This window comes from Gambusia affinis, linkage group LG13 (genome assembly GCF_019740435.1).
Source record: "Gambusia affinis linkage group LG13, SWU_Gaff_1.0, whole genome shotgun sequence".
NCBI classification, from domain to species: domain Eukaryota; kingdom Metazoa; phylum Chordata; class Actinopteri; order Cyprinodontiformes; family Poeciliidae; genus Gambusia; species Gambusia affinis.
The window spans coordinates 8,594,081-8,617,524 of NC_057880.1; the positions used below are offsets into that span (position 1 = coordinate 8,594,081).

Genomic DNA, 23,444 nt, shown 5'->3' on the forward strand with positions numbered 1-23,444 from the left:
TTTATGTTTCTTTTAAAATTAGGTTTTTATACAAGCAATAGTTTATAAAGTCTTCCAAGCTCTCACTTCAGAACTAGATTATGTGTGTGTATTTTTGTTTGTTTACATTTATTAGTGTGCTTTTGTAAGTCTGCTTTAGATGTCCAGTACTGACCAGATATAGACCACCGAGTTGTACACATCGTAACCAACAAATGCTTTAAAAGCAGTGTAGGCGTTATGAGCTTCTTTACAGTATTTAATGGAAGAATAAATCTTTTTTTAAAACATTGACTCCTCCTGGTGGTCATTTGTGGAACTCCGTATCACTTTGTAAAATGAATCTATGAGCTTCACTTTGTGGACTGAATTCCTGACAACTTTTCAATTACATGATAGATCCTGTTGAACACTAAACTCCAGCAAATAACCCACCACTTCCCTTTAAAGCTGGCTCAATATCTTGCATTTAAGATAAAGTGTAAACAATCCTGTAAGCTAGGAAAATATTGAATTTCATGTCGTTGGAAGAAACAAATTTCCGTTTTATGCCGAGATTTTACCGTAAGCAGTGATATGTTCGGAGCATTCATTTTAAGCCGCTTGTTTCATACTTGGTCATTTATTCCTATAACTATGGCAACAGGTGATCATGGTCTTTAATTTGTGGCTTTAAATTTTTCTATCATTACACGTTAGCGATTGGTTGTCTTTAGATTCTTTACCACTTCTTTGCACTTAGCGCCATCATGTGGTCAAATTAAACCATTGCGAGAACACTTTTCAAAACGGATTTCGTCTTCAAATTATGCAACTGCTTCAGAAAACATTTGCTAAAGTGATTAATAAACCTTTTAATTGATTTCATAAGAATTGAGATTGCAAAAGCACGCCGATTGTTCCTATGAAATCTGGGTTTGTAATAGCTACAATCTGAAAAGCATCTGTTCAAATGTTTGATTTATCGACATTGCCATAAAGTGTCAAAAATACTTTTAAATCTTAAAAGGGATTCCAGAAAAAATAATAGGAGCCAAGAGCACTGTGTGTATGATTTATTCTTAAAATGAACATTTTAAACAAAAATAAATTACCAGATATCTTTAAAAGTCAGGCTAATGTCTCCGGCCCAGCAAACGGTCCAGTCTGGATACAAGTATCCACAACATGCAGCCGTCCAGTCCGTCCTGGTGACCATGAGCAGCTTATGGAAACCTACAGCAGGAGCTTCTCCTTTACCAGACCAGGCTGGAAGGAAACAGCCGTGGAAAACTGATCATCTATAAAAATGTGTACATTGTTTATTTAAATCAACATACATGCCTGATTTAATATACGAGCACAGAAAAAGAGAAACTGTACATTACGAGACTGCTGATCGAGGTGAGGATGGAATCGGTGTAAAAGACACGTGCAGCTGTTGGTGTGAAAGGCTAAAAGAAACAAAAAACATGGCGGAGTTCCTCAGGGAGGTTCGCGTTGTGCATTAAAAATCCATTTCGTTCTACGTCTGGGAGGTTCCAGCCCCGGCCGAGAAACAGCCGGCAAGAGATTCAAGTTCAGCTCTTTCTTTTTTCTTTTTTTTTTTAAAAAAAGGGAACAATTCAAAAAAATTCAAAACGATGAAAAACTAACTTCACAGAACATCAAATCAAACTGTGAACGAGACCCGACGGTCTGAGCTGGACCTCCCACAGCTTCTGAGGCTGCAACCAGTGTGTGCTGGTGCAGCTTTAATGGAAGGCATGGATGAGAAAAGAAAAAATTAATTTACTCTTTAAAACTTATCCTCTCGTCTATAGCTGGGCTCTAAAAGCTCTTTACAGCATGCACAGAGCTCAGTACTGGCACGTCTGCTATGAGACACCAAAGGCTGCTTCAAAGCACACTTTGCTATCTAAAAACAATCAAAAAAACAACAGACCCCCTTAAAGAAACAACAGTAGGGAAACACTTGGTGCTACCTGCAGCTCTTCACTTATCTATAAGAAGTATTAAAGGGACAAGGGGAAAAGGTGAAGGCAGCCTCGACTCCAGAGAGTTTGATCATTAAAAACGTCGCCTCCTAGTGTTTGGAAAGAAATACAGCTTTGCTTTATTTCCGTAGCTTGTGTTTTTCATTTCGACAGAATTCAAGGAATCGACCAGGTATTGGTTTTCTGAGCGGATGAGTCAGTAGTGCTGAGAAGATGTCAGGGAAACAGAAAAGAAAACGCGCACTTTGAAGGGTGGTGCATCCTTCATTAGCAGCTGCCCACAGCTGTCAGTTTCCTTCATCTTGAACAGAGTGCAGTCTGACTCCAGAAAACAAAACAAAAAAAAACATGTAGCACGGCAGATGACGCTCTGCCCGGTCCGTTGACTGTGCAGCATGTTGAGTGAGGCACTAGGGGGCGATGAAGAGCAGGTCACGCTGCAAGGCTACAAAACAGAGAGACGGGGCGCCGACAAAAACAAAACGTAGAAAGAGGGTCAGCTTTGGTGTTGAACTAGTCCCACAGCTCTAGCAGTGGACAGACGGCGTTGGGAGGAAGAAGACGATGATGGGGGAGACAAAGGGCGGGAGCGGTCAGTCAGTCTTTAACCTGGTGGGCTGGGAGCCCTGTTCTGTCAAACTGGCTCTGATGGAGTTGAAGACCGTCTGTCGTACGTTGTCCTCCATGTAATTTTCAACAAGTGGCTTCAAAACCTAATGGAGAGGGGGAAAAGAAAACAATCAGCATTTCTTCATGCTGAAAGGGAAACTGAAGGAAAACAGGAAGCAGACCCCAACATGCTCCAAAGGTGCTCAAACAAAAACCACGTTTCTACTTTGATCTAAATAAGATTATAAACGGTTTGCCTTTTTAAGATCCACAGACGGCTGCAGGTTTCCGCACTGAGCAAAAAAAGTTCAAGAATCCGACACAAAAAAAGGACTGAAAGACGATTAAAGGAGACGGCAGCAAAAAGAGGACATTTCTACGTGAGAGGCAAAGAGTCTGAGTCCAGCAGCTGGCCAGCAGCTAGTTGGTCTTCTTGTAGTTGTTGTTGAGAGGAACCAGAGCTTTGAGTCCAAGCGTGGCTCCTGATGGGAGGGAAGGGAGCAGAGAGAGGGGCCACGCCAGGTGGCTCCTGACGGGCTCCAAGAGTTTGGAAACCACCTGGAAGGAAAAGCAAGGAGGAACAGCAGAGTTAAATGAGGAGGACTGGCGTGAAGATGGACGGCGGGAGAGAGGGACGTGGGACGAGAAAAAGAAAAAGGGATATCGTTTAGGATTCAAGCACATAAATAAAAAAAGAAAGAGGAGGAGAAGGAAAGGAAATCAGGTGGGATGCTTTGAAAGGTGGACAGGCGGAAGATCGAGAAACGGGAGCCGATACGTCTCACCTTTCTGACTGTCCTCTGAAAAGCAGGGGAGGCAAGCAGAGAAAAACAGGAAGGAAGGAGAAGCAACAGGAGACGTGAGGGACAGAAAACAGAGCTGCTTCTCCTGGCTAACAGCGGAGTTTAGGGAGGAAAGAAAAACTCCAACGTGAGCTCTAGACACCACAGCCCTGCATTAAAACAAACATCGAGGAACATCACCGACCCAGACTGGCACTAATAAAACTGATACTGAGTCTGAAGACATTCAGTCTAATGAAGGTGGTTTCTGCATCAGTTCACCTGTCAGTTTATGAGGTCAGAGAAACGCTCTGGGTTTGTTTACACCTGCATTTTGCTCAGTGATTAATGAACCCAGGATCAACGTCAGCGTCCAGTCTGACCACTCAGAGCTTCCTCTGCAGTCTTCCACTTAGTGGAAACGGAATCATGTTAAACAACAAGAGCATGACGACACACAGATGGACACCCCCCACAAGCAGATACTAAGATAGTACTGCAGGTAAATGCTGCAACGATGCTCAGAATTAAGGCCAAAGGTCTTTAAAAATACATTTCATTTAGTCCTGCGTTGCCAAAGATTGAAGATGTTAAGATTTAAGGAACATTGCTCAAGTGTTTATCTGTTTCGGAAGACTCCATGCAGTATATTTTTCTTAGAAGACAAAATACCTCCAAATAAGAACAAAAGACTTTACACGATGTAAAAAAAGACATAAAATGGAGAGACTAGAGAAAGAAGGCCAAGAACTACACAAAAATCACCTGACATTTATCCTAAAATTACTTGAGAATTAAGCGCCTTCACTGGATTTTGCTACAACTGGACCAATCAAACAGATTGTTCACTTCTTAATTTTTCCTGTTGGTGTGTCCCGACTTAAAAACCATAAAATGTTCCACTTCATTGGTCAAGAGTCTCCATTTGGTCAAATGTTTCAGAATATCTCTTCTCTACTGACCAACATGACTTTGTTGTAAACAAAATTACACTCCAACATCCCACAGAAATCCATATATACTCAAACAACATGAAAGGAAACACACACACTCCGTCCAGCTTCCACTCTGACCGCTCACCTGTTCCCAGAGCGCTTCGGCCAACTGGTCTATCAACATTCCCGCCTCCCGAAACTCTCCCGAATACTTCACGTACGCCCAGATGCAGAGGAGCAGCAGCGCCACGCCCAGGACCAGGTTGGCCAGCGCCGCGAAGACGCTCAGGCCGATGAAGCCGGTCACCCCCGACAACACGTAGGTGAAAAACATGACCACGAAGAGCGTGGCGGGCGTGCGGGCTGCATAGAAGATGTTTTTGCCCTCGTTGTGCTTGGAGAAGTTGGTGTAGGCCTCCTTCAGCTCCGACTCCAGGCGGTCCTGGTAGCGCTGGCAGAACTCCTCGCCACCCATTTTCTTGACGGAGCGGAAAAACGTGACAGAGTCTTTGCAGAAAGCTTCGTGGCGCTTCTCCAGGTCGGCCGGGGCCATGTAGGGCCGGTCCCCTCCGCAAACCTGTCGGGGGGAGGGAACAAAGAAACAACAAAAGAAAAATGACCAGAGTTATTCCTGACCAAGTCCACGACCGCTCAAATCATCTTAAACCGTTTTCTTCAACATGACTCTGGTGATGCTCAGTATAGAGGCTCCCATCAATAAGTGCAGTAGTGAACTTTTCTGTAACTTCATGTCGTCTTCTCCTATCCCCCATTTCACATTAGTAGATTGTTATAAAGACAAAAATAATAAAAAATTCATTATTATTATTATTATACATCTGTAGTTTTAGGAGCTTATTTTGTTGAGACACTGATAGACACAAGAAAAATGATGTTATGATATTATGTTATTGCTGCTGCAGAAGCTCTGATGTACAGAGCAAGAGGAGCAGACTGCTCCAACACTGAATGATTCTGATTCAGTACATTTTGCTTAAATTTATTATTTTTTTTTTATTTTTTTACTCCAGGCCTGGAAAATGTCAGACTGATGAAATAACATCCATTTCCAAATCATACTGCAGCAGTGCTCAGATTTTTTATTATAAGCCAACGTATCCATTGATTTTTCAAATCATCCGTCACCAGCCACTAGGGGGAGCTGCAGCATCCACTTGACTAGAAGTTCAGAGCAGCAAAGTCACATGGTCAAAATGGAACCAAGCATTTTGTCTTCAGGCATTTCCTTAAATCCCATAAGTTACTTCATAAATAGATGTAGTCTCATTTTGGATGTTTTTGGTTGTGATTCTAAAAAAATAAATAAATAAAACAAAAACATGTTCCCAGTTTAAGCAAAAACAATTTTACTGCTTTGTGCGTGGCGTTAAATTCCTCAACAACACAGTGGCATTTCCTGCTGCTTCCATTCTTGTGGAAACGTCTTAAAATAAAAATAAAAAAACATTTAAAAGCTTATTATCATCATCAAACATCCTATGAGAACTTCAATGACTTTTCTCAGTTTGACCTTTAAAGCTCAAATCAAGCAGCAAATACTACAAGCCTTGAGGCTTTGTCACTTCTGCAGCCACACCTGAATGTGTGAACGGCTGCTTTAACATTAAACAGTCTGATAATAAATGCTCTGTGCTCTTTTTTCTCATAATATTGGATGATTTTCTGCTTTGGGGAGTTTTTTTTTTTTTTTTTTTATCATAATGTACGCACCTTCTCCATGCTCTTGCTGTACAAGTCTTTGGCTCCAGCCACAGCAGTCAGGTTATTGGCCTCTGCTGTAGCCTGACCACAAATAAAACAGTTAGAAAAGACATGTAAAATTCATTAACAGACCAAGAAAAGTGTAAAGGCTTTACAAATATGACAATCATAAAATGCTCCACTTGTTAATTCATTCAGACCTCGGGTTTTTAGAAGTATTTTCCAAACATCCAGAGGTTTCTAGTCTCACCCTTTATACTCTGAATGTTTGCACAATTTGCTGCTCTGCCGATGTTGAAAGTTGATTGTGCTCGTCATTGTGAAATAACTTCATGAGCCCATTAACGCACCGTTAAGTACAGGACAAGACAGCAGCAGAAATCATTGAGCTTTTGAGAGGCGAAAATATTAAAAACTAATCATTTATTTCAAAGCTTTCAACAGACTACAATAATCGGTTTATTCTGTTTGAAGACACGGCGACTGACCTGCAGCATGGACTTTGGATGAGGAAGCTCGTCACCTTGGTAAATCCTTATGTAGGCCTGCAGGGAAAAAAAACCCCCAAAATCAAACATTATTTTAAAACTTTTACATCTATGATCACACAAAATCTCCAGATGCGCCGACGAAACAAAGCAGAAAGTTTCAAACCGAACTCGCCATCCAGAACGTCGTGTCTGTTCGGTGGTAGCTGACATATTTCTTAGAATCAATAAAATTTTTGAATTTGTGTACTTATTAGTACAATTTGAGAGCAAAACCGACACTGAAGCTACTCAGAAATCGCTGCAGCACCTTGAAGTACTCCACCAGATCCCTGCAGGTGATTTTGCTTCCACCAATCTGCTTCTCCACCAGATGATCTGGGGCCAGCAGCAAAGGCATCAGCTCAGCCAGCTGCGTCTTGAAATCGTCTTCGATGTCTGAGACGAACACACGAAAAAAAACCCGTTTCATCCAAGCATCACGTGGATATTAATCTGCATTCTAAATCAAGCTAGTGTCGTTTCAGTCCCACCTTTTAGCCTCCCGTCAAACTCTGGGTTGGTGGCCACCTTGAGGCCTGGATGTGGCAGCAGGAAGCAGCTGATCTTGCTGAAGCAGGAGTCGATGTGCTTCCTGACGTTCTGCAGCTCCTCGTGTTGGCAGGTTTTAACCTGTAAGAGCAAAGGGTCCGGTTTAGAGCGCAGATTCGTTTACATCTTTTAGAAAAAGGGATTCTGGAGAAATGTCTTAGAAGTAAGTTTTCTTATTCAGATCAAATCCATGCTTTTTAGGAACAAGCAAACATTTCCAACAAATGTCACCTGCAGTCTTTTTTGTAGAAAAGCCTGTCCTCCTTCCAGTCCATAAACGTATTCATACGGAGAACTCCAATCCCGAATCAAGAACATTAAGGACTGAAAAGAAAAAAGAAGAGAAACACGGTTAGAAAAAAAAAAACTTTGGCGTTCATAATGAACACACATAGATTAACGTTTTGTTTTTTCCGATGTTGTGCTCACAAAGAATTTTGATGAGAATTGTTTAATGAGTAGAAATGAACAAAGGTTAAAAAGTGGACACCCTGCTATTCAGCAACTATACACAAAGGTACATCTCAAGAGATAATACAAAATTAAAAATGGATATTCTTGGAATCAAAAACCTTGAATCAGCATCTATGCAGCATCCTGTAACAACGTAATGCTCTAAAATTCAACTAAATGTTGTTTTGAAAAGAAAGCTTTGTGCCCTTGAACCACAATCTTGTCATTTTTCCTTCCTCTGGGTCAAAAATAAAAACAACTTTTAGTGTTTCTGGCTGAGGAGAGTTTTTAACTCAAGGAATGTGACAAATTTAGCCCATATGTTTCAGATAGGACAGTATGTCTGTGGTGACTCCAGCCACCACTTGTTATTTTGCAACAAGTTGTTCCAGCCACCACATTCAAGTGATCCAATTCATTTGATTGGATACCGCATGCTGAAGACAACACAGACATGTTGCAGCTCCGTCTCCATGTAAAGGGCTTCAATGACCTTCAGCTGGACAAAGATCCAGACAGTCATCTTAACTACGATCAAATAGCTGTGAGTGTAATCAATCGAATAGTTTTGGTTGTTGAATTGAAGGAGTGAGCTGCACCTGTATTACGGCTCATGGAATTGTTTTGGAATATTTCCCCACGCACAAGAAAAAAAACCCACTACATCATGTTAAACATTAAAAATCTGCATATTAAAGCATAAGTCTGATTCTGGCCAGTGCCTGGCAGCAGCACCAATAACACTTTGTTAATTAAAATAAAAAGAGTAAGAGACTCATTAAAAAAAATTTCTTGGTAATTTTTATGCAGCGCAAAAACAAAATTTTGCACCCATTTTATATTATATGTTTAGCTGGTAAATATAACTTATAGGTATTTTTATGGTGATATTTAATTGGGTTTAATTAGTTTTAGATGCTTATATATTCTGGATTAAGACAAACAGTGAGCACCTGGAAAGGTTTCGATTCAGTTTCTTCCATTGCCAGTCGTCCGTATTCAGTGAAGAGCTTCATGAAGAAGAAAAGCAGAAAATCAGAATAAAAAGTCAAAATAACCATTTAGTTTTTGAAGAAAGAAGTAACACAAACCTGCAGATGCTGCAGATCGTCTTCCTGGATGTTATGGGACAGGTTGTACACCTGACGACAAGCAAATGGAGGAAAAAAAATAAAATAAAATAAAAATTACACGTTTATGTCTTTAGCAGAAACAAAACGTGAACATTAAAACAAATGACATGTTTTCTGTTACCTGGACAGAGCTGGTCATGGTGCTGAGAGCGAACACAGTAGCAGAGTCCTTTATGGTGGACTGGCTGTCAAATGCTCCCTGAGTGTCGACGAGGAGTACAGCGACCTACGAAACACAAGACAGTGTGGAAAAATTCACTCTAAATAAGGAAGTTAATAATTTCCAATTGCATCAAGGAAGTAAAAAAAAAAAAACAAAAAAAAAAAAAAAAAAAACAGTACCTTGTTGCCATCAGGCTTATCCACCACAAACACGTCACTCCACACCTGAATTCCTGTGGTTTCCCTCTCGCAGCCTCCCCTCCATTTGAACCCAATCAGGGGCTCATGGTCTCCTCCTATCCACGTGTCGCTGTGCTGCAAGATGGAGGGGAAAAAGCATGGAAGGGACAAAAAAGGAAATGCTTAAGCGACCCAAGTTAAACAGAACTTGGCACAGAACACCTGCAGTACATTTTGTGTTTTAGCACTCTCAAACGCTCTAATAAGTTGTGGGATTGCAGCATTTATCCCCCTGCGGCAAATCCTATAAAAGCTACAGGAAGCTTACTTTTTAAAAACATTCTAGAGATCTTGAGATCTTAAAAGGATTGCGTGAGCAGAAAACATCCTCCTAATTAGCAGCAGGTGATGTCTCCATGTCTCTTAAGGCTCCTTTTGACTGTGCAACCCAGAATGTCACAAATGAAAACAAGCAGCAGTTGTTTAGAGTCAGTCATACAAGAGCAGACGTTATTCCAAAAACAGTGGTTTAAACTTACCGTGGATGAGATTGGTGTCTGCAAAACGAACAAAAAAAAACATTAGGCAAAAGATAGCTGTAATAAAAAAAAAATTAGCGTCATCCACTTCTACACAAAATAATTTGTCACAAAGGAACACCACTGCAGTCCCATCCAACAGAAGAAAAGAAAATCCTCATCCATGGCAACGATCACTGTGTCAAAGGAAGCAGAACTTTAAACAAGCATTTAGAAACATGACTCAAAAGCATGACCTTTTGGAAAGTTTCCCTTTTATACTACAAAGAAAAAAAAGGTTCAGCATTTAAATAAGGCACATTCAGACTATGAGACATGAACTTTTCACCATGGGGTCCAACACAGAGCCAGTGCTCTGCTGCAGATCTTTCTTTTGCAGGAGTGTTAAAATGAAAAAGATGCAGCAGAAATGGAGCAGGGAGAAAGATAAAGAAATTACCCAGGTTACTGAGGAGGCAGGAAAAAAATAAAATAAAATAAAAAATTTGATCCACACCGTTAAGTTCCACCAATACCTTGTTATGTTAGTTACTCCTGGGATGTTAAACATTTATAAGAATTAATTCTGAATTTAGTTAATCCCAACATATACTGTGCCAACAAAAAATTCCCATACACTCATTACAAAACTTATATTAATGTGTGGATTTTAATGGTGGATTTCGTATTAACCTTTGCCACAACTTACATTAAAGCTTATTCCAAAACACACTTGTCAAGAAAATAGTTCAGTCTTGAACCCTGTTGTGTGTTGCAACCAAAGTTACAACACACAACTATCTACATTTACTCCAGTAACTTTCTTGAAAATAAAAAAGGACTTTTAGGAGTGTTTTTACTGTACTTTCTACTTTTACTTGAGTAATTTTATTATGAAGTACCGCCACTCTTATTTGATTAAAATGTCTGAATTCTCTACCCACTAAATGAAAAACAAACATGTTTTAAACAAAAATTCACCAAAGACACACACCTGCAGCAGATCTGGTTAGTTTAGAAAAAATGTATTTAGCCTGATATTATTTATTGTTACTTATTTAAATTGTCATTTTGTTTCTTACAATTACAACTTTATACTTTGGTCCATCCGATGATGTCATTTTTAAATATTAAATGATTGATAATTTGATCAGTTACGCAGTACTGGAGTAGACTTTTTACCAAATACTTTCTTATTCTTACTTGAGTAATTTTTTGGACAGTTACTTTTTACTTTTACTTGAGTATTTTTTGGGTACTCTACCGACAACCTGGTCACAACACAATAACACCAAAAACAAAAGTCGGTTGTATACACGTTCCACTCTGAAAAAGAGGAGTTCAAAGCAACACCAAAAGTCTAAAATTAATGACTTTCATGCAACAGTGAGTGTATGCGACCTTCTGCCTGGCACGGCATATGTGCCCTTGTAATGTTAAAAACCTAAACCAATGCTAAACCATACCTGATTGTACATGTAGCGCAGCATAAAATCCAGCAGGAAGGACTTGCCCTTCCTAAACGCTCCAGCCACAGACACGACCACCACGTTCAGGTCCTTCACGTGATCCTGCAGCAGGATCTTCTCGAGCGCAGCAGCGTCCAGCTCAAAGATGCAATTGCTCTCGCTGGCTCGGACGATCTGGACGGGTCCCGGCCTCTCCACAGGCTAAAGGGGAGTTTCAAAGAGAGATTTTACTGGCATCCAAACGAGCTCATGAAGATTTTCATCTTCTCAGCAAGAAGATGAAAATTAAGACAACTCTCCCTGCCGACCAGCTGCACCATAAATACACATTTATAATTCTAAATTCCATTTTTTTTTTTTAATGATCATCTTTTTGTCTTCCAGATACAATTTTACCTTAAAAACATTTCTTAGGAGGAAAAAAAAAATCTGCTTGAAAGAAAAAAAGAAAAACCCATCTTAAAATATTACCTCCCCAATCCCTTCATCTGGTGAAGGACTGATGCTGTCGGTCTGATAGGACTCTGGGGTAATGGTCCTAATGTTTAACCCGTCCATCAGGTCTTCTGGCCGCGCTAGAGGAGCCCTCTGACTGCGGCGAATGATCGGGCCATCTTCCATGTCTTTAAACCCTTTGGAAAGCAAAAAGAGAAAGGTAAACATAGAAGCAAAAGTCACCTCGTCGTGACAGGTCAATATTAGAATCAGAAGGTAAACCAGACCGAAACTAACACATACAATTATTTTTATAGTCAAGATGTAACATTTGATTGTGAGGAAAAATAATAAACTACATCAAACTGGAGAGAGGATGCTTTCTTCTTGCTTTCTGTGCTGCACCGAACACCGTTTTTCACTCTGAACTTCTCATCTAGGTCAAACTGAAAATAGCCTTTTGGTGAAATACACAAAGGGCTGGGGAAAAAAAAAAAAAAGGACACGAAGCAAGTATGTCACCAGGACAGCATTTTTATATTTGCTGTCTGTCACGTTGAATTTTCAGGGATAACCGTCCAATTAAATATAAATCAGGCTGCACATCTCCTCCTGTGTCACAATATTTTAGCTTATATTGGTGGCAGTCATTCAGGCACTTAAATGTGCACAATTGAAAAGTTCCTCCTTCTTCAAGATGTAAATCTGTTGCCAATTTAAGTTTAGTCTCTTGAAAGCAAAACATTTCAACCTCCCTTCCTTCTTTTCAGTCGGAAACTCTTTCAGATTAAAGGTTTGAGTAAAACTTCCTGAACTCAGACAAAAATGCATCAGACAGGTTGAGCCACAAATTTTAAACATTACTCATCTCAGTCACCTTTCTGTCCCGTGTTACCTGAGGAGTTGAGCATCTCAAATAATTCCCATCAAGACTCATCACTTTCAGTCTGTTTAAAGGTTTGAGACGCGCTTCCTCAAAGTCAAACTTGCTGACAAAGAAATAAAATCTTTAACTTTCAGTTTGATTGATTTTCCCCATTTTCTAATAGTAAAGATCATAAGATAATTAATTCCATACTAAAATATCCATAACTCTGGAAGCTGGTTAAGGGGCATATTTAAAAAACATTAAGCAACACTCTCATACCAGGAAAACAAAAGTAAATTTAACATTCAATAATCAACCTGGACTTGCTGCAAGGTTAAAAGCACAAGTCGGTTACTGTAATCTGCTCTGCACACAAATGAGCCCTGAACACTTCCTCAGTTTGTGGCACTGCAGGTTCCCATCCAGCCCAGAGAAGCACTTAGCGAAATAAAGTGGAGCAGACTGGAGCCGTAGAGAGAAGTGGACTGACACAAAGACGGCATTCTGCAGGGACTGCAAGGAGACAGCATTGCACTGCAACAGAGAACATGTGGAGGAGGAGAGAAAGTGCACAAGGAAGCACAGCATGGCTCAAATACCACGACTGGAACTTTATAATAAAGAGGTTAGAGCAAGAATAAAAGAACCTAACAAAAAAAAAAATATAATCTGCCATCATACTTTGATGCTTCTTAAGCAACAGAGATAATATCAGATCATTGGGTTGCACAATATTAGAAAATCTTGCAACAGGAATAATATTGATAATATTGCCATGAAGATATCAGATATCTGTTTTTTTTCTAGTTCTAATGTACGCCTGTGACTCTGTGACCTCTAGCGTTTTGAGCAACGTCCTTCATTACCGCTGTGAACATCTGCTGGTTTCAGACTGTAACTGGCAAAGTGTTACATTAGCATGATAAATGCAAGTTCATAACACTAGGAATACATTATCACCCAACAATTACTGCACTGCACTCTAAGAAATGTAAAAGTTGGAAGAAAAGGATTTCTGATTTTGATTCTGAACTGTTTTATGATTATAAGTAACAGGTGTGTGAATGTCTTCTTTTAATATCACATTTAGCAAACCAACCAGTAAATAACCAAATCTATAGAGACTCTTTAAGAACTGAACAGACCTGAACTATTATAGGCTGCAATAATATTGCACCCAAACAGTCTTTTGTGTTTACAATATTGCACACTCTGAAACTAAAGAGGTGATTGCAATCTGATATAATGTGTAGACATCATGTTGCAAACTTCATTGTCTTTTTTTTCCCCTTGTTATGAAAGGTTTGTATTTAAATGCACTGGCACCACTACTGTTTTAGAATTACGCTAGGAAACTACAGAACTACCCCAGAATAAGTGATTATGTTCAAATCCAATTCTGTAAAGTATCTTTTGCCCAGAGTCATCAAAGGAGGAAAACTGTTAAACCCCAGCTGCTCAGTTGAACTCTTGTAAATTTGTATTATTTTTGGGAAGCAGGTTTAAAATTTGCTAGTTCAGAAACAAAATGTACAGTCATATCTAATCTGAAGTGCTTGGCTTTTTTTTCTAGTGTTTATTTATCCAGTTGGGAGACTTATTGAAAGTATCCCTTCATGTTTAGTTTATCAATAGCTTGAAAGAATCAAATTTGTTTTTAATGTAGAGCTTTTGATTAACATCTTACTAGTACAATTTGTTGTAGGTTTTACCAGGAAAAGTCCGAGCAGGGACAGTCTTGATTAACTCCCCCGTGGCTAGAAGGACTAATGCAGGGCATCAGTTACTTTACAACACACACTGTGTCCTGTACCTGACCCAATAAATACACAGTGTCACAAATTTAACAAAGGATGCCACTGGTTCGTTGTGTGTCAACAGGAAAGCACCTCTATAACTATATTGCCTTCTGCAATTTTCATAAGCTTCCATCGTTCACTCTGCATCTGTGCAGTCTAACCCATATTACCACACTGAATACAAAAATCAGTTTCAACTCCCATGACTCCTGCTCTACATCTGACATAGCTTTTGATGACACCAAGGTCCACCAGCTACAGCAAAGCTCTAAATCATTAATCTAGACTTAAAACAAGATGAAGTAATGACAATTATTGAGTAAGAATTGCAAGCTACTAAAATTCGATTTAGAAATATTCTTGATTACTCTTTTATCTAAGTAATCAAAAAAACTCGGGCCTAAAGCCGAGAGTAAAAGCAATCTGATGTATCAAACACGGACTCTTCAACATTTTTACATTTAAAGTATCAAACCATATGATCCTGGCTACAGGGAGGACACATGTATGGCTGCTTCAGGCTGACCAACAAGGACAAAGTGCAGATTAAGATGGAGTCAGCCAGTATGAAATCAGACATAAAGGTCAATATGATAACGGATTCACACTCATAGTGTATGCCAGCCTCTGAAAAATCACTGAAAATTTCACCAAATGCCACTTCTCTCCAAAAGATCCTAATTTTCACATTGAAAAACATATGCTTAAAAATCTTCAAATTAATTTTGTCATTATTTTGAGTAAGTGCCACCTCGAGGTTTTAAAAAAGGCAGCTGCGACTAACGTCCAGTTACAAGTGAGATTAGTTATAATTGAAAAATTATTTTATTTCATTACTTCAATTCCAATTGGACATTTTATTATAAAGAGGAAATTACTCTAAGCAGCGTGTTTTCATTAACAACGCGCTGTGTTGTTAATGTGATCATTGACAAACAGTTTGCTCGTTTAGGTGCTTATGGGTTGCAGCTGATACAGTGGCTGCGTTGTTGTGCACACAATCATGGTCAAGACTGCTTGCTTGGTTTCTCCAGTCAAGTTACAGAAACTGTTCAAACTATGTTGCATCCAAACACAAAAAAAGATACTTTCTTACAGTTTCCCTAAAATCAAGTCTTTAAAACTGTTAATCCTAAATTTTGAAATCCAAAGAGAATAATGGTATCACATGTAGCAGAAGATTGCCACTACAGGGACTTAATGCAAAGTTTAGTGGAAGGACAACATGTTAGAAAAAGATGCAGCAGAATTAGCCATAGCTTTGAGAGGACTGCAAGGCAAAGCCAATAGTTTGGTCCTAAAGCTCCATATCTGGGGTGGGACAGATATGTAATAACTGAAAAGGAAGTAGTGTCATGAAAATGACAAATTACATATTTACAAGAAATCATCCAGTCCTAGTTGATATTTTCATCCGAATATTTAATAGTCAAATTATATATTTCCCCAGTATTGTAGAGCTGTAATGCTAAGAAGAACATGAGGGACACCAGATCCAACAATGCAGACATTTGTTACATTACCTCCTCAGCTGACTGACCTAAGATGACCTCTTTCATGCCACCTCGATCTGATCCAGTGAATCATGCAAAACAGAAACCGACCAAGTACTACTAAGTGTACATATACGCACATACTTTTTAGTATATCGACATTTCTGTTTAAAAGTCCTTTTTTATTGCGGCTAAGTAATGTATGAATTTACATACATATATATATATATACAAATAATAAAAACAAGTAAAATACAATCTATTCAGTTGAAATAGTTAACAGGAAATACAGGTGCATTCATGTCTTTTTAATCTCTCCTTTGAACTACAGATGTGTCATAGACTGAGAAAAGAAAATGAACCAGATTGACTGGACTGATGAGTGGATCCGTCCTCTGGGGTGTCAGACTCAGCTGTACTTTGCCATATTTTTTAAGTTGAAAATATGAGATTTTATTGTAAATATGACTGCACCAAATAAATATGAAACAAACACTGATAGTTGTAATTTCACTATTTACCAGTCTGATATTATTTTCATGATAACAAGGGAGCCAGGGACTGCATGCCACTGTTTGGGCTCCTTCACAGTTAAGGGGATAAACTTGCTGGCAAACTCTCCAGCCCGCTTATAGCGCATTTAAAAATATCCGAGTAAGTACTGGGATAAGATTAGCGTATACAGAGTATATACCCTGCGGAATGACAATGGTTTTTAGGCATTTTTGAGCGACAAATAGCAAAACAGGCTAACTTAAAGATTAAAACAGCAGGAAACTGGCTGTTATCAGGGAGCATCCAGGTGAAAGTTAATGCTGGGATAAATGAGGCGACAGGTGTCGGGGTTGAGTTTTGCATCCGGGTCAGTATCTGATTCAAACAACACATGCTCAGCCAAAACAAGGTTAGACCGAATATGCCGAACCAGAGCTTATTTGCATCCGCCTATCGCTGATGCTTGGGTTTCAGAGGGAGAGAGGAACGTATTCTGGCCGGGGTGTTGAACCCAGATTGGCACAACACCGCGGGTCTCCAACTGAAAACAGAGACGTCCGACTAACGGAAAAGCGAGAGGAACAAAGACCACCTTAATAAAACGCTTTCTCTTACAATCCCGTTTAAATGTAGCACCTCTATTTTCTTTCTCGAAAATGTCGACTAAATAATTCAGCGGGAGGGTACCTTCGTCTTCGAGTCGGCTTTTGGAGTTGTAACCGAAGTGATTTCTGTTCCTCGGCCCGCTCGCCTTCGCCATCTTGGACAACTGAATTCTGACGTGGCTGACGTCAAACATTTTTAATTCTTCTCGCGCTGCTTGCTGGAAAAGGCTCCGCCCCCAGGCTGCAGCAGTTGTAAAGCTGCACTGTTTTTTTTTTTAATCTGCTCATTTTCTATCGTTAAACTGGTTGGTTATTCACGTTTTATAGCTTATTTTTAAAAATAAAAAATAAATAAAAATCTTTCGCAGATGTTAAATTTGATTTCTTTGGCCCTGGTGAAGAGCTATGTACCTCTACAAGAGTACACCAGCCTCGAAACAAATGTGCTATTGCTACTGTAAATACGGTGTTAAAGCAAAAACACAAAATGTGTTTGGAAAGAGCTCCACTGATGATTTACAAAGATAGAACATCCTGCCTATGCTGCGCCTTCTGCCACCATATTTACACATCAGGGCCTGGACGGAGCAGGATCTGGCACCAAGACAGAGGATCCTGTTGGTCTTGATATGAAACAGAGAATTAATGATACTGGATTATGATGTTTGTTGAACTTCTCGAGACGTTCTGGGCTTTCGGTAATACTTATCCTACTAAAATTAAATATACATAATTTGCAAACACTATGCTTAAAACAATTTAAAATGTATTTATATCTCACAAATTTGCTTGTAGTAAGGGGTCAAAATGTTTAATTAAAGTGACTTTTTTTTTCAATGATTAGAAATATATATTACGAAAACTGTAAATTGAATACACCAGTGACGTGCGGTCAGGGGAGGCAGGTGAGGCAGTGCCTCACCAGCCATCATGGAAAGAAAGAAAATATATAATCATAAAGTAATTTAAATTGTTATATTCATCCGGTGGTTTGTACTAAAAAATATTTATTTTTCATGTAGCTTCACCAATTTCGATTTTTATTTGTTCAAAATCGCTGAATTTTCTTATTTTCCCATTCAAATGCTTGGAAGCGATGCCGGTGAGGCAGCAGCGAGCTCTGCCTCACCTTGGATTGCGCAACCCCTGGCTCTGCGCTGGCTGCTAAGCGGAGAGAGCATGTTGCTGTACGGCGTCAATAAAATGGTTTAAACAAATTTAATATGTGAACTTATTTCCAATAATTTAGCTTATGTATATAATGTACAGTGCTTTTTGTCACCAACTGTGTTTGTGTAACGTGTTTCGTGTAATGAGCGATTATAAACGGCAGAGAACAGGTTCGAGGTGAGGCAGGCAGTTCTCTTGCCTCATGGCAGGGGGCGCTCAAGATCCCAGACGTTCGTCTTGTTCATTCCTCAACTGCCGAGTAAGTGACAGCGAGCTAGGCTAAACGATTCGGGAAGCAAGTCAAGTGCAGCGATAGATTATAATAGCGATAGTGATTTTTTTCCTCTCGCTTATCCCGACTTTCGACATGGATTATTTTATTTTGTTTTGTTTTTTAAGGAAATGTGTGTTTTGTGAGCTACAGTTTGTATGTGTAAGGATGCAGAAGTGAAACATAACCTGTAAACTGCTGTCAATCTATGCATCTATTTGCAAATCTGATTCTGATGACGTCAGTGCCTCACCAGTTATGAACCTCACCGCACGTCACTGGAATACACTTATCCATATATAAATGTCCCTTGTTTCAAAGTACGCTGAAAATGTTATGGAAGTACACCACTAGACTATTGATTTTTATATGGTCTGTATTTTTGATAGTATATTTGAATGTATTATTGAAAATCTAAATATATAATATATACATAATTAAACAACAACCACTACTATTAAAAAATAACTATAGAGGCTAATGATCTAAGGAAACAATAAGAAGTGAAATGAGGAAATACCAGAAACATTTAAAAACAGAAAGAAAAAAAGGTAAATTTCAAAACCACAAGATGTAGCCTTATAATGTCAATAATGTTCAAAACCATAACCAAACATCTGTCTGCAATTTAACTCTAGCAGCATTATCAACGCAACAAAACATATTTTTTTGTAACATTTTTATTAAGATTATTATTGATTAAATTTGAATCAAATGTCACATTACATTTCTAGGTTTATCTGAATGGTTCAGTTTTACAGCAAAATTTCCTCTTTGAAGGTTGGTGCCATCTACCAAGACAGCCTTCAGTTTCGTTCAGAATGAACTATAGAATTTCTAATATTTAAAATATAATAGAAGTGTATCACTGAAATCACATTTTCACCACTTCTTTAGAATCTCACGGCAATGTTTCCAACTAAACTTTGGTTTTGTTCATGTTTTGTCTTGGCAGGATCCCATTCAGATTAATTTATCTCATTCCACTGAGATATCTGAGCTATTATCACTGAGGAAATTAGCATCATTTCCTCAGAAGGTCTCAGCAGTCTGTTCAGTCTCAGTCCCACTTTTGTTCTTGAATACTTCAATGCTTGTTTGTCTACTTACTACATAACCAAAAGTAAGTCTTCAGTGAAGAAGTGTTGCATGAAACAGCCAAACTTTGGTATTTTTTCCAAGACTGTAAACTGATTCAGATTAAATGGAGCTCCTCAATATTTTGCCTCTTACACAACAGATCACTTGTTTGTCTGAATGATCTACTTATAGCACTCACCTTACATTTTTGGCAACTTTGGTCAGGATGTGTCGTTTTAAGATCATTAAAATTTTACTGCAGTAGCATACTCTCACAGCTATAGAGAAACCCTGTCTTTCGTTTGAGTACACTTATACAGTGGTAAAAAGCTTCCTTTATTAAGAAATATATGTTTATGATATCACATGTGCCACATTTATCTGCACCTAATAAAACCCTTATAATGTAATTTAAGCTTGTTCTTCATATAAACTTTGTTTTTAAGTCAATCACCATTTCCAGGAACCTTGAAATAGTAATCCACAACTTCTGTTTCCACGGAAAGAGAAACAGGCCATTCAAGAAAGGCAGATGTGTGTATGGGACGAAAAAAATTACTTGCCCAAACCTGCCCATATCTATGGTGAGAGCAAAATGTAAAAAAGATTTAAACAGCTGGAAGTGAGAGAAATACGTTTTGGCTGAGGACCTGTTTAGCTTGATTTCTATATAGTATTTTTTTTTTCTCTACTGGAGCAAACTCAGTGAGTTAGCAGGTTGGGTCGGGGACAAATTCAAACATCAGTCAGAGAACTGCAGTGAAGAATGGGAGATTGGGATCACCAAATCTCCATAATAATTGCCCATATCTTCATGCTGACTGGTTATTTTGGAGGCAAGTAAGAAAGTATTTATATTTTTCCATTACAAGTGTAGCTATGTAGACTTCTCTAAATGCTACAAATATTTTACTTGAGCTGTGATTTTTGGTGTTTTTTTGGCAAAAACAATCCACTCCTGGTGGAAAAACGAAAATATGCAGGGAAAAATGTCTCACACCCACTTGTAGGTACGGTAGAGGATGATGATGACGTGTGCCTGTTTGTCTCCCAAAGATCCTTGTTGTCATGATATTAAACGTCTGAGTTCAGTTTTGTCTGGTTTGTTCTTCTTTTTGTGCTTGAAAGGATTTCTGTATTTTGTTTTGCTTTTTAGTGAGGTATTATTTTCGATTTTTTTTTTAAATGAAAGTCAGAAATTCACATACAATGTTGTGTCATCTAAATGACATTCATTGTCATTTTCATGAGGATGCATACTTTTAGAAGGGTTGGAAAGCCCAGACAATGATGTCATAACTTTGAAATCTTCTGATTGGGAAACTGCTCACCTGTGGATGTGCCAAAAGAGTTTGTTGAAATATTTTGAAGTTAGCTGTTGTCAAGTTATTCTAAGTAACAGTTCCCTTACCTGTTGAAGAAGACGTCATGTCACTTTGGGCTTGTTGTAATGCAAAAAAATAAAATAAAATCCTCGGAGTGATAGAAGGCTAACAAGCGAGTCAGATGTAGGCCTTCTGTTTTCACTGACTTTAAATTTGAAACAACTTACTCTGAAACCGTTCATATCAGTGAAACAGAGTGGTATGTAAGGGAGTAGTAAAAGTCTGACAAAACGACAACGTCACAAGACACTTTGCTACAATTTGTGCTAACAGTTTTCATGTTCCCATGTCAAGCTAGCCCTAGTTGAACCTTCTGGTATTGTCACTCCACCAGATCAGCTGCGACTCCGTCCAATCCATCTCCATCAAGAATGGATAAAACTTTTAGCTATTACGTCAGACTGTACATGTGCTTTTCTGCTCTCATAGTTTTGTTTTGAAAAATGATCACTATCTTGGCCAATCAGCTGACTGATAGGAGTATGTGTTAGCTTTCCACCATTTGGTAGGTGTATTTACCTTTCCAAAGTGACAAGACATCTTTCTACTCCTGAAGGTTAAAGAATTAGTTACCACTAATAACTTCCAAACAAACCCTTTAAGCAGCACCTTAAACACTGATTCCTTGTATGACACCATGAAAAAAAGTCTACAGAAACCAAACTTGACATGTAAGAGAGAATTGTGGAGCTGTGTGAGTCTGGTTCATCCTTGGAGACAGAGCAACACGTGAAGGGGACACGTTCATCTACAAAAACAAATACATGCAAGTATAAACAGCACAGGAATGTTCAGTCGTCGTGCTTTCCAGGAAGGAGACTTGTTCTAACTGTTTGGTGCAAAAATCAGTCCCATAGCAAAAGCAAGAGCTTGTGAAGGTGATAGCTGAGAAGGGTCAGAAAGTGTAATTATCCACAGCGGAGCATAAGTGTACATGACATGCAGTGATAGGTCACTCAGAGATGAAGAAGCCATTATTCTAAAAGCAAGATAAAATCAAATTACAGCTTGAAAATGCTAATGCAAGGCTGGGAAACAATACCAACTGAAAACCAGGGCTTTTAGCTTTCAGCGTTATGTTTCGCTGCAGAAGGGACTGGTGTCAGATCGCAGTCAAAAAGACGCATTTAGTTCAGTGTCCATGAGATTATATTCAGAAAGGATTTTTTTGTTAATTGATTTTTGTTGCCTCTGCGATGAACTCTGCGCATGCGCACCAGTCAAGGGTGTTAAGTATAACCTGCCAAAATGACCGACGAGCTTGAAATTTTCCCGTCGTTTAAAAAAAAAAAAAAAAAAAACGGTCAATTGTTCGGTTAATGCAACCTCTGGTCTTGTGCTCCTTCTCAGAATCCTTTTGTTTGCACGTTAAGTTTGTTCCTCTCATTCTCCATTAAAATTCCCTGTCGCCATGACCCTGTCTGCAGCGTGTTGTGCGCTTGTTAGAGTTCGTGTTTCAGAAAGATGTAAACAAAAACGTGTCGGCCTCTGGCAGAAAACTGAAAAGGATTTGGAAGCACAAAATCAACTCTCTTTCTACTATAACCCAACTCTCTAAGAATGCCAGATGAATAAACCTAAATGCAAAAACTCAGGACATTTATTCCTTACTTTATGCTTTACTTATGATCTCATCTTCCAGCCTTTGTCTCACAAAGGTTATGTTTATTATCACGGGCTGATTCTGTCCAGCCAGGTGAGATAAGCTAAAGATAAGTTCCACGTCTGTTCAGCAGCAGAGAGGGAAATGCTGCCACGTTTTATTGCAGTTTACAGTGTTTTTCATTGCTCTCAGTTGTGATGACTCTCAAATAAATACCCATAAAGCCTCAGTGCTGACACAGATGCAGAAAAAGGAGGGCAGCTGTTCTTCGGGCTTTATAATGCTGAATTTCGTGCCACTATTGGGCAGGCGGTTTAGTTTAATAGTGCCATTTGAAATCATTAATGACTTTAATTAATTCGTCATCTTCTATATTGGCAACACGTACAAGTGCATTTTCATTTGTGCCGATCAAAAATTTGATCTTGACTTTTGTTTGTTTGTTTGTTTGTTTGACTCATTTCTGGAGTCAAACAAGTCCTTCATAAAGGCGACTGAACTGGAAATGGCAGCAGAATGAAGTTTGCTTTCTACAGTTATTTGTTTTTAGCTGGTTCTCAGTAGCCTTGGTCCAGGCTGTTTCTATTAGCAGAAACTGCCAGGTGTGTTTACACTGGCCTTTCTACATGTGTGTTTAGGTTACGTTTTGTGAAAAATGCACTTTCAGCTACGCTTGATATCATCTGAGCTCATAAGAGTTTCACAACATTTAAAAACAACGGAACACTGGAGCTCAATGTGAGGAATCCTGTGGTAGAGTAGGTTGTGTTTTAGTTTCTTTACTTACATGGGGTACATAACAGATGCTGGATGAGCCCACCAGGAGATCCGTCTTCATCCCCGGATTAGATGTGACATTTAGGAGTCCCTCTCTAGTCATTCCTGTAGGAAATTAAGGGCAGGCGATGGTAAAACATATTCAGTTTTATCGGTACATTCTAGACACGATGTACGCATCTGATTGTTAAACACTGCGTCCTTATCTGATTATCTGGTCTCTTCCAATCACGTTCTCACTCTGGAGCAGGAAGAGTTAATACATAAAGGTCAAAGTGGGCACATAGAAGATGAAGGTTCAGCACCCCGAGAGCAACGCATGAATCATAATTGGTTTTGTTAAAGAGTAAGTAGGAGGGCAAACCTGTTGTGCTAATCCGCGGCAGAGCTAAATTTAGCTGTTCCCACCGGCCACGGAAACACGAGAAACACACGTGACAACCGGCCTTGATAAATTTAGATGGCG

The 23,444-nt window shown here is 39.0% G+C and overlaps 1 protein-coding gene across 5 annotated transcripts; it reads right to left on the reverse strand.

Annotated features, from left to right (window-relative positions):
• Positions 1-1,019: 1,019 nt before the first annotated feature.
• LOC122842090 (atlastin-2-like) lies at positions 1,020-23,427 on the reverse strand. 5 transcript variants are annotated; one of them, XM_044135635.1, is made up of 17 exons: positions 23,343-23,427; positions 22,989-23,219; positions 11,469-11,629; positions 10,995-11,198; positions 9,550-9,567; positions 9,011-9,145; positions 8,790-8,894; positions 8,627-8,677; positions 8,489-8,545; positions 7,314-7,406; positions 7,025-7,163; positions 6,802-6,929; positions 6,492-6,548; positions 6,013-6,084; positions 4,427-4,858; positions 3,350-3,364; positions 2,822-3,122 (listed from the first exon to the last, which is right to left on the reverse strand). In XM_044135635.1, the coding sequence occupies exons 3-17, from the start codon at positions 11,616-11,618 to the stop codon at positions 2,985-2,987; spliced, it is 1,794 nt and encodes a 597-aa protein (XP_043991570.1). In that variant the 5' UTR covers positions 11,619-11,629; positions 22,989-23,219; positions 23,343-23,427; the 3' UTR covers positions 2,822-2,984. The 5 variants fall into 5 exon arrangements, with proteins under 5 accessions (XP_043991569.1, XP_043991568.1, XP_043991570.1 ...); XM_044135632.1 differs by lacking the exons at positions 22,989-23,219; positions 23,343-23,427 and adding an exon at positions 16,775-16,861; XM_044135634.1 differs by lacking the exons at positions 2,822-3,122; positions 3,350-3,364; positions 22,989-23,219; positions 23,343-23,427 and adding exons at positions 1,020-2,668; positions 16,775-16,861.
• Positions 23,428-23,444: the final 17 nt, after the last annotated feature.